At 36.4% G+C, this 17,750-nt stretch overlaps 2 protein-coding genes across 6 annotated transcripts in view; one reads left to right on the top strand and one right to left on the bottom strand.

Moving 5' to 3' along the window:
- The window catches only part of LOC112457309 (synapsin), a 50,475-nt gene extending 36,656 nt beyond the window's left edge, over positions 1-13,819 (top strand). For all 5 annotated transcript variants that reach the window (XM_025020261.1, XM_025020262.1, XM_025020264.1 and 2 more), the window contains 4 exons: positions 2,137-2,342; positions 2,602-2,866; positions 2,934-3,192; positions 4,026-13,819. In XM_025020261.1, coding sequence (XP_024876029.1) covers positions 2,137-2,342; positions 2,602-2,866; positions 2,934-3,192; positions 4,026-4,204 — 909 coding nt within the window. In that variant the 3' untranslated portion in view covers positions 4,205-13,819. The remainder of the gene's footprint in view (positions 1-2,136; positions 2,343-2,601; positions 2,867-2,933; positions 3,193-4,025) is intronic.
- A 456-nt stretch (positions 13,820-14,275) lies between these two features.
- On the bottom strand, positions 14,276-15,981 carry LOC112457338 (leucine-rich repeat-containing protein 15-like). The gene is made up of 2 exons (XM_025020327.1): positions 14,945-15,981; positions 14,276-14,360 (listed from the first exon to the last, which is right to left on the bottom strand). The coding sequence occupies exon 1, from the start codon at positions 15,979-15,981 to the stop codon at positions 14,968-14,970; it is 1,014 nt and encodes a 337-aa protein (XP_024876095.1). The 3' UTR covers positions 14,276-14,360; positions 14,945-14,967.
- Positions 15,982-17,750: the final 1,769 nt, after the last annotated feature.

Genomic DNA, 17,750 nt, shown 5'->3' with positions numbered 1-17,750 from the left:
GCCTAGAGTCAAGCCCGCCGGCTTCAAGATCACTTCGAGATCTCCTCGCTGCAACAGTTGCCACCTTCGATCAGACATCTTTGCATTTACTTCTTATCCTTTCTTTATCTTCGATTATTTTTTAGATCGAAATATTCGCATATACATTTCGCCATCTAATATTCACTCATCGATATCCCATGCCGTTAATCACAATTAATTTTTTTTTCCTTCGTGCACGCAGTTGTCTATCGATACGCTTTAGCAATTTTTGTCTAAAATATCGACATAGTGATAACAATATTTAAATAAATAGCAACAATTATATATATTTTTAACCGTTCTAATATTCTTATAGCAAATCTCTTTCCATTTGTTTCTCGCAATCACACTTTTAGCCGTTTCATTTCAAACGTGTGCAGCGATATGCGTTTCAACCGGTGCTCAGAAAGCACTTCTTTAACACCCACATGCCGATACGAACACATGCGCTCTCACACGAGCAGATTGAGCACTCTCATATCACGTGCAATATTACATATATCGCCGGAGATTGGGTCCGGATACGGCCGTTCAACTAGCATGGGAGCAAGATACTAAACAGCCACTTCCTCTTTCATGTCCGTACCGCTTGTAAACAGATCGTTAATAGCGAGATACGCACTATTTTAGCAGAGATTCTGTTCTCGTAGTAGTAAAAAAATTATTGCTCACGCGAAATAGCACTCCGCAAGATGAGCCAAAATCAATAATTCGTTTTGGAATATCGAGTTTATGATTTAACCGTTATATTGCGCAAAACTGCGATGTATGCAATCACATAGTATATCTAAATATAATCTGTAATCATATTTTTAAGGGAGACTTAAATGTAATTTATATTTTAGCTAGTAATATTTAATGTATACATATTTCAAGTTTAGTATAACTTGATATTTTTCATATATGTCTAATATTATAAATTTTATTAATTATTATTATGCGTGTGTATTATTCATTATATTATTAATTTATTTATGTAATATTTGATTCAAATTTATGATAATATAAAATTCCTTTCGTTTACTATAAATTTAATAAAATTCATATATCTTTATACTTGATGTCAGTTTTTATTTTATATATGATGATAATTCAACGAGCAATGGAAAAAATGATAATTAATTAGATACGTAAAGAGTAATAGAAAGTACCTAAGATAGATTAATACGGAAAATACGGAGAATATAAACGAAGAATCTAATAAATATCATACGAATCCGATTTAACAAGCAATGTATGCACTTAAGTTGTCGCGTTTTATGTCTTTCTTCTATCACATGAAGAAATTCCATAGTTATCTATACTAACGGGATACCCTGAGAAGCGCGTCTCTCTTGCTTTTCAACTTCTTTACTAATTCGATTAATAAGAATTAAAGTGAATATGATTAGCTTAATGTATTAAAACAATTAAAGAAAAAACTGAAGAAAAATGTTATTCTTGCATAATTATGTTAAATTTATGTAAAATATTATCATAAATAAGAACATAATTTTTAAAATTTTATGGCAAATAACATTTTATGTCAATACTAAATATGAAAGTAAATTATTCTACCATTATTCTAAATAAAAGAATATTGTATTATCGCGCGCGCGGGAAAATACTACAAAAACATTGCAGTACATCACTCATGAATTTTTATCTCGTGACGTTCTACAAATTGTACCACCACTTCAATTTGTTTTTCAGTTAATTTAGTTTTATTTATATCTACAAATGTTAAATGACTAAGTAAAAAACTTTTTGAATATCGAAAATTTTAATGGAATGCACTAGAGAGCAATATGTATGAAATATAAATATATTTACAAATATGTTTTTGACGATTCTCTCTCTCTCAAATAGATTTATATCTATCAATATAACTTTTCATGTTAAAACACTGTCATTTGTAACGAAAAAAATATAATAGACAATATGTTCAGACTTCAGACAATAATTGAGATTTTGTTCAGGTTTTGAATTATGCATACAGCGAATTGCGGCAATATACATCACGTTGGTCAGAGATTACTAATCGAATGGTAGCAATTACGAGAGAGATGACAGAGGATGCTTGCACCCTAATTATTCCTTAACGACTCATGGAGCAATTATCTATTCCGATTGCAGGTGAGTGCATCTCGATATCCTGTCGTGGTGAAACTGGGCCACGCCCACAGCGGAACCGGCAAGGCCCGTGCGGAAACAAATCAGGAATTTCTAGATCTCGCTTCGTTGGCAGCTATGGCGAACACTTACTGCACGGCGGAACCCTACATCGACACCAAGTACGACGTGCACGTGCAGAAAATCGGGAACAATTACAAGGCTTTCATGTAAGTCATTGAAATACAAAGATAAGAGAGCATAACATTTTAAGTGTCAAAAACTGAAAACCAAACTCCGGAAAAATTTAAATAATCAGAGAAATTATTTTAAAACTCTTAAAAAAATTTAAAGAATAAGATAGCACGTTCTTTCAAATTTTTGGAGGTTTTCTCTACTAAGTTTTAATAATTACAAAAAAGTTAGCCACATTGTTTGTATATTAAATAATTAATAGTAATAATTGATCCTTGTAATATATTTCTATAGGCGAAAAAGCATAAGCGGCAATTGGAAATCGAACACCGGATCAGCTATGCTGGAACAGCTTTCCGTGAGCGAGCGACATCGCACATGGGTCGATCATGTGGCACAATTATTTGGAGGATTGGATATCTGCGCGATTGAATTGCTGGTGGGCAAGGACGGCCGGGAGCACATTATCGAGGTCAACGACAGCGCGCTATCCTTAATGGGTGACTCTCAGGAAGAGGATCGACGTCACATCGCGGATTTGGTCACCGCGAAGATGCAGGTGCGTGGAAATCGTGAGCGATTACGCGATTAGGATCTATCCATCGATTAAAATATCCGATCCGCAGGTTTACTGTCGACCTCCGAGCATGTTGACGAAGACCGCCTCGCGGGGTTCAATGTCGAGTTCTAGTCAGGTGGGCAGTCCGGTAGAAGATCGAACTGCACCTCCAACTGTACCTCCAACTGTACCCTTGGGATCCCACGGAAGTATAGGCTCTATGGCCAGTATAGGAAGCTTAGGTTCCGTAGGTTCTATCGTACCGATGACGAGCGATGTCACCGCCTCGGATAGTCATCATCAGTTGCAACGGCGTGATTCTCAAGGTATATACTTATATCTTTTTGCAACTTCTCAGAAATAATGTGAATGAAATGTTCGGATTCACAATATAAATTTGACGGAAGAAATGGAACCCGAATTGGCGCCCCTGATCTGTCGTGATTCGAAGTGGTCCCGAATCGATAGATTCAGCCTTCGCTAAAACGCTGTAGCGATTGTCTCCACTTCCTGATCTCTCAGGGAGAATCAGATGGGAATCGTGACTTCTGGCTATCGTGTGAAGCAATCTACGCACGTGAAAGAATATTGCTTGCCCTCCAAAATAGGCATCACAATAATCTAGGTGACATGTGTGATATGTCTAACTCGATGTAAATAGAAATAATAGCGAATTTAAATAGCGAATTTAAATAGCGAATTTAAATAGCTAATTACGAGTTAATTGTAATTGTAATGTAATCGAAATTGATATATTGCAACAAAATCTGATTAATTAAAAATATAAAAATTTTCCAAATAGCACATTCGCGTTTATTCTATTTCATGAGAGAAGTGGTATAAAAGCAAAACTGTTAAAGATGAATATTATTAATAAACTATTATGTGTGTTAAGATTTTGAATGCACAGCTCGAATAGTTCTTACTTCAAAATCACATTAAAAATTGGAATGTTTATTCTGCGATTTTTAACCGGAAATACTGCGCATTAAGATACGTAATAAGATTGTATACCTCTAAATCAATCAATTGGAAAATATTTGTTTTGTTTTTTATATCCTTCACGTAAATATAAAATACTTTATTCTCGATCGAGTGCCGTTTTATATGTTAAGACACGTTTATTTAACATAAAATTTCATACTTTCAATTCTCGTAGCTTCTCAATCAAGCACGGTAAGCAGCGCGCCGTCCGTCGGGCGACGCACAGAAGAACCACCGATATCCAGAGTGCCGTTCCATCGACAAGGCAGCCAGTCGCAGGCTCAGGGTGAAGACACCGAGGACACGATGAAGAATCTGCGAAAGACATTTGCAGGCATCTTTGGGGACATGTAGGCCACAAGAATAGGCCGACGTAGCGAGAGTGTAGACGTCGGGCACTCTCGCGATGAGGTAGCTAATGATAATAAGCCGGCAACCTCATCGGCAACCTCGTCGGCAATCTCATCGGCAACCTCGTCGGCAACAGTAAAACGAACTCACGAAATTCTCCGACGATCGCTAAGCATGTTCCACGACTGAAGCGCATCATGCTCGACGCGCCAATCATGCGGAAGTTGACGCGGAGCATGTAGATATCTATATATTTGCAGATTGTCATAGAAAACTCGCGAAACTGCATGCCACGCGAATGCACTAACTATTTAAGTTTAATAGAAAGTTATCGGAAAATGAAGGCTTTTCTTAATTAAAGTGTTAAAAGTACAAATAGATCGAATCACATGATTTAGGATGCTAAAGCAACTCTCTGGCGTACTTGCTTCAAATTCCTTTAAAGCCCTGGACCTGGGCTTGGTCTACTTGCATTTTTAGCGCTTCAATTATGAAAGTCAATCGGAGGCAAAGCGGAGAACAAGCCGGTAATGATTATTAATCAGGAAAAAAACCTGAAAAACGAAGATTTTCTCTTTAAACAATTTAATAAGCTATAACGCGTTATATAGTAGCGAGGTAGGTACTGTATATTGAAAGCATCATGATCATGTGTATGTATACATTGGAGAGTAAAGTAGGTTCTATATAATCCGTGTACACTGCAGGCGAATGAAATAAAAGTTAGGCAAGTTCGGTCGAAGAACATGGCAACTCATTTAATGTCACCTTGATGTCAGTTGATTGCTACCGCGATATCCAGTGAAATGTTTGCGTCAACAATAAGCGCGCTTTCTCACTATATAAAAGCAGGAATCGCTCCGTAGGCCCCTGGCATCTCCTCAACCGGTTTTACTTCGAGCATCCACTTTTAGGCTTAACGTTCGGATCGTCGTGTGTCATATTGTCATTAAGGGAAAAGGCATTGCGAGATATAAATTAAGGCAGGCAATGGGCGTCTTTTGGGCGATCTCGCAGTGTTTGTAAAAATATTCGTACGCCTATGTCATTCGAGTTAATCGAAGACGATAAAAAAAGAGGAGATTCGGGCATTATTCTGAACATTTGGCTAACCGAGACTGCAAGCGGTCGTTTGGTTTCATCTAGGACTACAAAAGTCGGGAAGACGTATATGTAATTGTCTCTATTATTAAGCGCACAAGTAGTTGTTAAGATAACCAAGGGATGGGCGAAATTTTTTCGAAATCGCGAAACGTCGAGTTTTTCCAGATCCAAATCCAGATCCGCGAATTCTTTATCTGACGATAAAGAATATATCGATGAATTAATTCGCGGCACACTAATAAATTTTTAACGAGAATATCTAGCGTGTATAGATTTCCTAATAATGATAAAAATTTATCGCGCATCCTGAAAGTGGCGACATTTTCTTTTCCTAAATTTTCGCACGTCGCGGGTTGTCATTAGGGCTGCACAGGGCGACCACGCCGTCGATGGAAAATTCATGAAAATTTGGTCGCTGAGTTTTTAGCAATAAGAAAACTCTATATAGGAAACATCCTATAAAGGATGTGGATGTTAACAAAGAGGGAACGAAAATAAACGGTCGAATAGATTGAAAATCCGGAATCGTATAAGCGATGGATCTTGGTGCGAGAAACGAAAATAAACGGTCGAATAGATCAAAAATCCGGAATCGTATAAGCGGTGGATCTTTGGCGCGAGGAAAGCAAACGGAATATCGAAATAGAATAGATTGAAAATCCGGCATGCGATTGTGCAACGCGAGACAGAATATTATCTCGATACATAGATCTGCAAATATATACATATACGCATTTGTGTGTGTAAACAGGCTGAACGTAATACCGTCGAGGTATACCAGTTAAGCATAATTAAAACTATGCGGAGTACAGTACGAAGAAAAGGCAGTTTTCATTGAATGATCGCAGATTTACCTTAATAAAATAAGACTAAAGAAGAGATCACAAGAGAGACAATCGACCGTGGTTTCAGCTCTGAAGAGAGGATAGATTACGCAACATTACGCAATAATTATTGCGAATTGAAATTCTGCTGACGCAAGCAGTTGCCAAATGTGATAAAACATTTGAGAAATATTAATTAATATGTAATCAGTTGATAGAGATAAAAAGGAGGACGTAAATTTAAATGACTGACGAGGAGGGCGATTTATTTGAAAGTATAATCTTATTTGAAGCGCTGACGATATAAATCAATCAAGTCATTAGTAATGTAAAATAAATAAGTAAATAAATAAATAAATTTAAAGTTATTATTGTGTCATGATGAAAAGAAATTAAATACGATTAATGTGAAATAACAGTGATAGAGCAGAAAAATTCATACGTAATCTGAAAATTCGCAATATAAAAAGTAAAATGTCTAAATTTTCTAAACAAAACTCTGGGTTTAAATTTTTCGAAATTAGACGGATTCTGTTTAGCTTTCGAAAGAACCCGATTAGCGCCATCGATATTTTTTTTATATTCTCAGCGCTTCATTTAGAAAACTCTATGTAACGAAAATCTGACATTACACGATTTCGTCGTATCTCTTTCGCGGTTTTCTAACTGCATAAGTAATAAGTAACTGACAGTTTGATTTTCATGTGCCTTGACACTAAAGTGTCCTTCGTATCACGTTTTTCATGATATCAGAAGACAATTGAAAAATGTAGAGGATAAAAATAATTTTCGGGAGACGTAAGTTACAATGACGTTGGTAAATTTCTGCGACAAGCAGAATGAAGTAGGTATTTTGAGCAGACATTGCACTTTACCACGTGATACTTTTGACTCGTTTGTACTTTTTATAAAGCTCGATCTCATTGCATTTGTACATTCGCTGAGACACACTGTTTCTTCATTGATGTTCACCGCGGCGGAGAAGTGTGCGTACCGTCCAAGCTTACATTCGTTACAACATGAACGCAGTATCGAGATGCAAGAACACGTTACATAAAAGTAAGTTCTTGTGTATATCATAATTTTCATCGGGATTCTAACAATCGCGATTCTAGAAATTTTCAATTCTGCAATACATAACGGTAGATTGTCTTCCATACGTTGCGAACCGAATTATTTCTGCAGCGAATCTCGTACAAGTGAAACAGATGTCTTAGCTCCTATACATTCTTCTTTTAAATAGTTTTACGTAGTTATATTTCTGTAAACATAATTGTGAATCCTTGGAAATATCTAAATGTAATTCGTACATTAGAAGTCTCTTTTTCATTTTTCTCGCACTGGAAAAATTATTTCGCGTTCAGCGAGTCTTGTGATTAGGAAAAAAAAAATTGCGCGATTAAGGGTCAAACAGGGACGCAAAGATTGCACGAAAGGTTTAACAGTTTGACGCACACAAAACAGATGTTCAATTCCATTTTCAGAGCTGACGCCACGGTACGGAGAAGAGCAATCAAACAATCATAATCACGTCACTGCGCGGAGGTCAATCGATCAGCGCTAAATGCGTATAGACGCGGTTACAGGTTGAAGAATATCTCAGGGGTGCGAGTCTAGGCACTAGATAAAAAGTAGGAGCTAGATGCGGCAGCGTATGATTATGCGATGCAGCCTAGTCAAATCACTGATGCCGATTGCAATTGATGGCAGAACGGATAGAGTTAGGGTTCGCTTGTTCGGAGAAATCCTTGTAACTGTGATCTTCGGGATTGTCTGTAGGAAGGAAAATTTTGCGTCCGTATTTTGTTCGGCTGATCGCTTTTCTTAGTAAATTTTTATACGCATAAGTAATGAGTCTCTTCAATTATTTTCAATGTTTTTCGATCTTCGAAAATCTTATTTCGCAGTGTTGAAAGATCTTGAAGAAAATTTTCAAAGACTTGTCAGATGCTATACCACTATTTAAACATCAGTTATTATCAAGTCTTGAGTAAAGTTTAGAAAAAATTATAATTATGTGATATATTTTCATAAAAGTGAAAATATATTGTTTGATCAGTAGCGTTTGCTAATACTGATAGCTCAATTATTAAGAATATTTTAGTAACTTAATTATATTAAATTAATTTAAAGCAAATTTTTTTATTTGCAACATATCATTTGATATTATACGCTTAAATATAAATACAAAGCTGTAAGCTCAATATGCAACTGTCGCAAAACGATCGTTCGAACAATTGCAACGTTGATCTTGATTAAATAGCGATACAGCGTCGTGTATTTTGTTGCTTGGATCATAACTTATCAGAGCGTTATACAGTGGCGTTTAGTTACGGTGACCGTGTGGTGTCGTGAGCAGCAGTATTTTTATTTTCATTTCGAATGCACCGATTGCACCGTAGTTCAAGTAATAACGCACCAGCAATATCCGTAGATTAGCACGGTAACCATACCGCATCTTCAACTCTTTAGGATACTCCTCGTGTAGCTGTGTATACGTGACCACAGTACGAGTGAAAATACCGATAATAAATAGCGTTTTCCATCACTGCGAGCATAAAGTCGGTCTCATTGATCTCGCGTTACAATATATATGTGTGTGTGCATATACAGAACGCATACTATACTTCATATAAAATCGCCTTAATGGGAATTCACCGTAATTTAATTTCTAATCATCTTTCAGAGATGGCATTTATCTACGTTTGACGTCATTTCTGTTTTTAGGATCGCAAGTCCTAAAAGTATTGTGACTATATATATCAGAACCTGTTAGATAACGCGAGATCCTTCGTTTAACCTGCAAGATTTATAAAAATACAGTTACGAAGTAATTCGTATTGTAAGTGTAACGATAAACGGAGGACGTCACTATACCGATACTGTAGTGAATTAGTGATTTCCATAATATCGATCGTTGTGAATATAACGAGATGCAATTATGGACGATTTAGCATTGTAAATCGTTCGCAATTGCAAGCCCATGTTCCTTCTTTCGTCCAAGAGGGAGCGCGAGCTTACTGAAAAAGCAGAAACAAGTTTCGTAATAGTGTAATCTCCATATACTCTCGACGATTATCCTTTGATTATCGCGAGAGGATCGGGCAATAAGTTATGGATTCGCGCATGTTTCACGCCTTTAGATTACGCTCATATATATACATATATATCCTTCACTGTGCTTTCTGAGCATTCGTCACTGTACATCGAGGAGAAATCTCTTACGTACATATCATCTTGGTGGTACAATCGCTGAGCTTCAGTGCCTCCTTTCTTTCTCTTCCGTTTGCTTTAGATCAAAGATCAACAGTAGTGGCATGGGGTCATTACAATACCTATAGCATTATCCCCTTTACTCTTTCTCTTCTATAACAAAAGTGATAGAATAGTTAGATATATATTAAATCTATACGTGTGTTATTACGAATTACACAACATGTGGTGTCTTAAGATTAACAAAAATGTCTCTGCTAATTGTCTGCTAATTGTTAAGATCGTTCTTATAACGTTAATTAGAAAGCTACTTCAACTGACGTTTATGAGAACTGGTTCTCATACTAATGTCACACAAGACTCTATGCAACTACTGCACAATTAAAATTTAAAATTAAGCAATCGGATTGTTACATTTCGAAAACGCGAAAATCTCGACATAGAAGAGATAGAGAAGTTGTGTTATCTTCTTGCATTTGGTATAGCATTACGTAGCTATTTTCCGGAACGTACTCGATAAACGATTAATCATGGCCGCGCAAAACACCAAAATTTTTAATTTTATAAGTGATGACAACGAAAACGACAAGAAGCGCATTTTCAGCGGTTGTACGCTTTTATTTCCCATCTGAGCTGTGGTAGGCCAATAGGATAAAGTACGCATCATCGATTTACCCCCGATTACACGACGGGCTCGTCTCTCGATAATACTCAATGCGTATTTCTGTGTGTAACGAATTTAATGTTAAAGTCGGATGGTAACTCGAGGCGCGAAAAGTGATGATAATAGCGACCAAGTAATAGGCGTGTACATAGGCGCGACGAATATATATACATCGCAGCCTAGTACTGTGCGTTACCTCCTTGATTTCAATGCGTGCTAGCCCAGTATGTAGTGACGAGTTCTACAAGTATGACGACATCCAATCACATACATCGTACACATACACACATACACAAAAAAAATTTAATCGTATCGTAACGCTATATAAGTAACATTACTGTACGGTATAATGTCAATGTTATTTAATCCGTTATCATTAATAGTCATTATTGTTAAGAGACCTGAAGGCCAAACTTCAGGAGGCCGTGACTCGACCTCGAGCAGCAGTGCCATTAATGAGCATTTATGAGATGACAATGATAATTAAAGTTAGCCTATCGTACCAGTAGCCCTATTCTGTATCTCTAACGACAATATCGTTATCGTTGTATTGTCGTTGCGCAGCTTTTTTACCATGTAGTCTACCTGCGCAACGACAACACGACAATAACGACACTGCCGTTAAGAGTTACAGAATCAGGGTACAGAGTACAGAAAAGCAAAATATATTAAGGATATTTATCGCTCTAAGATTTCAGAAGGATTTCCACACAGGTCTAACTAATTCATGTAGATTCGTTAGGGATCGTAAAAATTAACATAATCGACCAGAGCGTTGGATTATGCAAAATATAATACATGTATAATCCAAAACAGATACGTAGATTAGTAGACACTCGACGAAAGGGCGGCCATGCTCGTCGCGCTTTCTCGAGCGAAACGCTTGCCGGATATACCGAACACGTTGATCATGCTCCCAAAGAGAGGAAGGGAGAATCGAAATGTGACGCTTCGATGACCACGAACGGACCACCCACGCGGGAGAAAGGGTTGAATCGAGGTCCATGATCGACTCGTTGGCCGCCACGTGCTCGAAAACCGCCGTGACTTTCGAATTGGCTGACATTCACGCGGCGGCCGACGTTTCGACGAACCTTGAATCGAGGCTGAATACCAACGGTGATGACTTCTGACATTACTGCGTGCGAAGTGCGTGCGATTCAATCGTCGTGAGAAAAAAAAAGAAATGATAGAGTTGTAATGGATGATGAGTACGAGCGGATGATTCGTTACGGATTGCGGTGATCTCGAGCGTAATAGAAGATAAATGCAAGGTGTGGCTGTTCTGAGAGTCCGAATGAATGGCGGCCTTTTTGATATCTGTTCCAATTACAGAACTTTAATATGCTTGTATTTATTAAATATCATTTTGAAATTGATTCTATAACGTCGCTGTTATTTTAGATTTTATGGTATACTGCAACTTGCATACTTTCCATCAAACGGATTAGATTTAATTGCATCGAAGGTCAGTTAGGTAATTTAAAAAAATAAAAGATAAATATCTTTACATAAATTATCCGAAATTAAGATTAATGAATTTCCATCTTATGAAATAGTAAGATTTGATCGGACTTCTCATTTGATAATTTCCGCGATGATTAATTTGGAATAAAAGATTGAAAAGTTAACTGCGACTACGAAGGTCAGCTCCCTGATCTCAAGAGCAAGATCAATGTATGTAAGAAAATTTAGATCGGTAAGAGTAGTCTAAGAAAGAGGAATCGCGAACGACGCGGCGCGTTTCCTTTTAACGATAAACTTATAACGGCACTTGAGTTCATAAGCGTAGTTTTAGTAGTTCACTAAGAGGACAACGAATCAACAGCGCGAATGCGTGTCCTGAACGGTGGAAACGGGTGGAAATGAACGGAATAGAAGAAAGAAATCGAAGGACGGATTATATAGAGCAACGTCCGTGTAGTACGTCGCGCGCGCCCGTAGATTAGCGCGCGTTAAAATTATCTTATAGTACGATGAAAATCTGTATAAGTAAGTAGCTTTTCCCCGCTAAACGCGATGGGGAAGGAATTAGATCACACACATAAAATGCGAGTTCTATCTGTCATCATTAATTACTAAGGATTATCAGAGTTTGGCGAAGCTCTAAGATAAAACGAGTAAAATGTAAGAATACAAATTTATAGCCTCTAGTGAGTACGCGAAGAAGTGTAGTACAATATTAACGAGAACGTGTATAAAAATATATAAAGAATATATAAATATATATATAAATATATATAAATATATATAAATATATAAAGACAAATATATATATAAATGCAAACGCATATATAAATACAAATATGTAATTATTCCTATGATATGCAACGTTAATAGTTAGGTGCACGTCGAGATGATCGTTGCGATATCGTGTATTTATCGCTCGATCAAAGATTGATGGCGGAAATATCATCACTTAAATATCTTGAAAATGTGAAGCGTGAATTAGTTACGCCGATAAAAATTTAAATATACTATTCGTTTGAAAATTCGATCAATTTAAGCAACTTCTATTAGCGAAAAAGCGAAAAGTGCGATGAGCAGCGAGCATCAACGTTCAGTGATCGTCAAGATCTTTTTCGCAATACGAGATAAAATGTGGAAGTAGAGAGTAGATCATTTTCGGGACGAGATACCTCAGTCGAAGCATGCTGTTTTTCGCCTAACATATGCTATATTATACTATATAAAAACGGCGTTTGATGTGAAACATCCGATAAATATCGAAGATCAATTGGGTGAAATTATCGATTTAATTTTGAATTTGGAAGGGCATTGGACTCGTTGTTTTTTGGCGCACCGTATCCATATCTGCGCCTTTTTGTAAAACTTTTGTATTGGTATTTTATATATAAAAGTACGAGAAATTTGTATCGTTAAAGTGAAACGCAATATATCCATTAAGATTTCTCGATTGTTAATCACGACTGTGAAATGGTAATCCATTGCGGCAAGTATTTTTATTTATCATTCATATATAATATTTTTTCAAGAACAACGATTTAATGATACAAATACGGATGAAAACTATGATGAGATTTTTTGTAATATTAAAAAAAAAAACGTTTTATCTATTTCTATATGGTTGACGTATACGGTAACAGTTTCTTAGAATATTCAACGTTTCGATGTGGTTCGTAATTAACCGAACAGAAATATTAATAGAACAATAGCAATTAACGCGTCGCAGTTTTTCTGAATAGCAAAAAAGACAAAAAAACATGAGTGTATAAACCATTACTCACCCCCTTGTTGTCATAACAGATTATGAAACGATTCCAATATTTCCTAGTCATTATGGTTGTTGTGATAAATCTTACTCTTAAATGTGTTAATACAATAGATCGCAACTAATAAATGTCCATTATGTTATATATACATAAATATATATTATATGCGTTACGTTGCCATTGGAGTTACCATTACTAATATATTACCACAATTAATGTAAAATACTCGTGTAGTAATTAATGCGAGTATCGAAGGATTCTAAAATACCGAAATGTTACAAATATTTATGTGTAATCGTCATGACACTGTGTACGCGCAATGTTTTTTTCCAACTTATGATTATTAGACAATATGTATAGATGAATCGTTTCGATAATGGAATAAAGAGTAAACGAAACGATATATTAATCATCAATATTATGCAGCAATGGTCACAAGCGAAACATCCATAATATGCATTAGATACGGGGCGTTGTGTATTTCGAAGACGCCCCGATGTAGAACCTGTTACATTATTATGTTTAACGCAATACGTAAGCTGAACTGTAATAATAAAAACATATATAAGCGTAAAAATCACGTACACGCGTTGTCATTTTCCTTTTACATCCCAATGTATCTTTATCGGCGTCATATCTCCGTAACATACAAAACATCTAAAGAATTTAAAGAAGTTACATATAAAAATAAACTTTGACTGTTGAGCATCAATTTTTATTTTCAAATATATGTCTAAAAAGAGCGATTAAACATGTTAATTAATAATTTTTAAAAATAATATAAAGAGAGAGAATAGTGCACACATAGAGAAAACACGAAAATATTGATTAATATTTAAATCATACATTATATATATTATCATTATTATCAACTTATTAAAGATGTCAAGCAAGCGAGTTTACATGACGTAAAATTTAAAGCAACGATTTGTCGAGTTCTGTGTTGAGAGAACAATTCCTGTACATCCCCGCGCGATTGAGCTCGGCGCTGAAAAAATTGTTTCGGGGATAATAAGACGTCGGCACTGTATGAATTGTCGGCGCGTACCAGCCATAATCCATAGAAGTTTTCCAATAGCAAGGATGAGGAGGATTGTCTTGACCGTAACCTTTAAAAATTTCTGAAAAAATTTAAAAAATCGTTAATAATTAATAATAAACGCAGACTAGGATAATCATCATAATATTTGCCTGCGTACATATGTAAAGGAAAAAATAGCTCTTTATCAAATATAAATTGTTATTCCTGTAAATTGTGATCAAGAATCATTATGTCGATATATCTTCGAGCATCTCTATTAAATCTCTATAGATCTGTAGAGACTAAAACTTATGTGTACTTATATCATTGTTAACACTAGCTCGCCAAACTCCGGTCCAGTGGAACGTTTTCCGGTTTTCTATAGCTTTCACATAATAACATAATTTTGTAGTTTTGTTATAAAAACTTCAGTTTAAATTTAAATCGTTTTCTTGACCTGATATTACCATAAACATCTTATTCAGAGTCTGTATTTTTAATTTCTATATACAAGCTTAAAAATATTAATTAGAATAAAAATGGCAATGCGACAAAATCTCACGGACTAGAGTGTGGCGAATTAAGGAAAATAAGTGTGGCTAGCGAGGGTATTTATATCTATAATCTAAATTATTTTCGGTTTTCTCGGACGCATGTTCGTGAATACAAAAATATCTCGCTTACGAGCTCCAGCCGGTTCCTGGAATCTATGAATCAATCTCTGTACAGTCGTACGGTAACTGGTACGCCACGCTAATGCACTGATATCGACCATAGATTTTTCTGAAGTCGCCCACTAACGAGCCACGTATTCTGAAGCCGGGATCCACAGTTATGTTCTTCATTCTCGCGAATGCCGCCATGTCGACGTAACGGAGGTCGTTGTTGTTCAGGAAGAGAAATAGCAAATTGTCGAGACCTTGGAAGGCGTCGGACTTTAGCACTGTCAACTGATTGCCGTTCAGCCAGAGCGAGTTCAACGATTTCATGTGCCGAAAGACATTGGCGGGAATTGCCCTCAGTCGATTCTTGCCCAAGTCAAGCTCGTTTATCTCGCTGAGACCACGGAACACGTCGGGGTGCAAGGTCGAGATCTTGTTGCGCGACAGATAGAGAAGGTCTATATGAGATAGTCCATTGAACGCGCCGATCGGTATCTCCGGTATGTCGTTCGAGTCCAGGACCAGGGTTTCCAGTTGTCTGAGTCCCTTGAACATGTTCCGCCTCAACGCGAGCTGGTTGTGGGTGATATAGAGCTCGTGCAACTCCGAAAGACCCCTCCACACACCGGGTCGCAAGTCCGAGAGATTATTGTGATCCAGCAACAGAGTCTCCAGATCGCTCAAACTTGCGAAAGCACCATCTTCTACATTGGTGATTGTATTATTCCTCAGGTCCAAATAAGTGAGCTGATTCAGGGTGTCGAAGTAATGCCGGCTGATACTCGATAATCGATTGTCGCGTACATAGAGAGCGGACGAGTTGCTGACCTCGGTGAAGGCGTTCCTGGTGATGTTAATGATCTCGAGATTCTCCAGATGTAGCTCGATATCCTCGATCGTCTGAACAGCGTTGACGTCCTCAAAAGCAACGCTGTGAAGAAAACCGCCATTCTCCAAACAGACATATAGGTGGTTGTAAACCTGACAGTCGGCGTCCTCCGTGAAAACATCCGCGACGTTGGCCGATAAGAGAAGATAAATAAGAAGGAGGAAGCACATGGTGTGCTCGGAGGCTGATTGTGCACTAACTTCGTATGTACCGGGGGTTTCTTCGCGTACATAACGTTTGCGAATATATATATCAGCGATAAGTTATTACACGCACATCTACCATATAATCTATCCCGCATTATCTTGGACTTCATAATTAATTTATAAATTATAGGAGCCTCGCATAATGATAGATAACATTATCTTTTAATATTATAGTTAATTATGCGAAAAAGCTTTATTCAATTAATCTCCGACTAAACTTCGACAACGCAAGTAGAATTTAAATGGCTCTTTGAAATTACATATCAACAATAATTAACACCTATTAGCACGTGTAATAAATAAAATAAATTAATATAAATTTCTCGCATTGTTTGCAAGACCGGTGTATTCTTTGTAATTGTAAAATTATAGACGTGAGAGTAAACATATTATGAGTGTGCATTTCTATATGTATTTATAAAATCATATTTTCTATAAATTACTGACATGAGAATAATAATAATAATATTTTTATCAAACAACACAATAAATTTATCGTAAGTTTAATAATAAAATAATAAAAATTATGTTGCACAACAATTTCAGTAGATATGTTCCTCCAGAAAATTCCCGATGCAATAAATTAATATTTAGGAAACGTTCATCTTCTATGCTCTGCAATACGAAGCCAATATATCTGCATACCGGAAAACGACGAAGAATTATCGGTGACGAATAACAAGACCGTATCAGGATCTCACACTTTATACAACGTGCAGCGATAAAAGATTCAGGCGCCGCTCCGTCCACATATATTAACTTTGTGTACGAGTTACTTGCAAAAGATTCATTGGGAAATACATAAAAATGCTCATGGGCTGATAAGATTCGACGAGTGCAGTGATCGGCTGCGCCGGCTTATTAATAGCCGAACATTATCGTGCTAGCTTCTGAACCAGAACACATAATCAAACAACATATTATCTCGTATGAAAAAAGCTCTCGTACCTGCAACTAATTTTATCCATTATTTGCATTAAAAACAATCTTGCCGTCGGTGATTTTCATGATACTTCCTATGTACATTTATTTTATAAACTTTTAACTAAATTATTTTTGCGTTTATATTACATTACATATTTTAATTCATTTACCGTATTTATGCGTAGCTTTTTTATTCTTTCATGTTTATACGTATATAATGCAGAGAACTTTGAAAATGCAGCGAGATATGTCTAAATGAATAGCGCGTGAGAGGAATATCCGATTACGTAGCAATTTAATTGAAAAAAGAGCCAGTGGCATTGTATTACGCAGTTGAATTTGCAATATTGAGTTTGAGAGCAGTAAATACGTAGATTATTGAATTGCGTCCGAGAAAAACGAAATTCACTTGTTTCTACACATTGCATGTTGAACGATTTCCAATTACCTCGATTTACCAGAGAATTTAACTTGAAATGGAATGTTATTTTACAATATCAATATCCTATCTTCTGGAAAACTTACTTGGATACATAAATCTTGATGGAAGATTGTAGGTTCGGTAAACCTCGTTTGTACGCGGACCAAGCGCGGATGATTTCTCGTCTTGGTAATCCGAAAGTTTTTCGTCAACACAAGAGCACGGTATATCGACCATTTCTCTACTAGATAAATTTAATATGGTAATTTAAATTTTTTTAATTACTCCTCAATAATTAGTAAGACGCTATGCGTTTGAATTCACTTCTAGAAGATAGCCATGATTATTTGGTTGCTGTAGAAACGATACTAGCATATACGCGATCGAT

Source organism: Temnothorax curvispinosus, unplaced genomic scaffold (assembly GCF_003070985.1).
Source record: "Temnothorax curvispinosus isolate PA1 unplaced genomic scaffold, ASM307098v1 QBEX01007734.1, whole genome shotgun sequence".
Taxonomy (NCBI): domain Eukaryota; kingdom Metazoa; phylum Arthropoda; class Insecta; order Hymenoptera; family Formicidae; genus Temnothorax; species Temnothorax curvispinosus.
Note: the sequence above shows the minus strand (reverse complement) of the source record. Positions and strands in the feature narration are given on the sequence as shown.

Bases quoted from the DNA above. Each gene is read 5' to 3' on its own strand.
- LOC112457338 (XM_025020327.1), bottom strand. From the start codon at position 15,981: ATGTGCTTCCTCCTTCTTATTTATCTTCTCTTATCGGCCAACGTCGCG.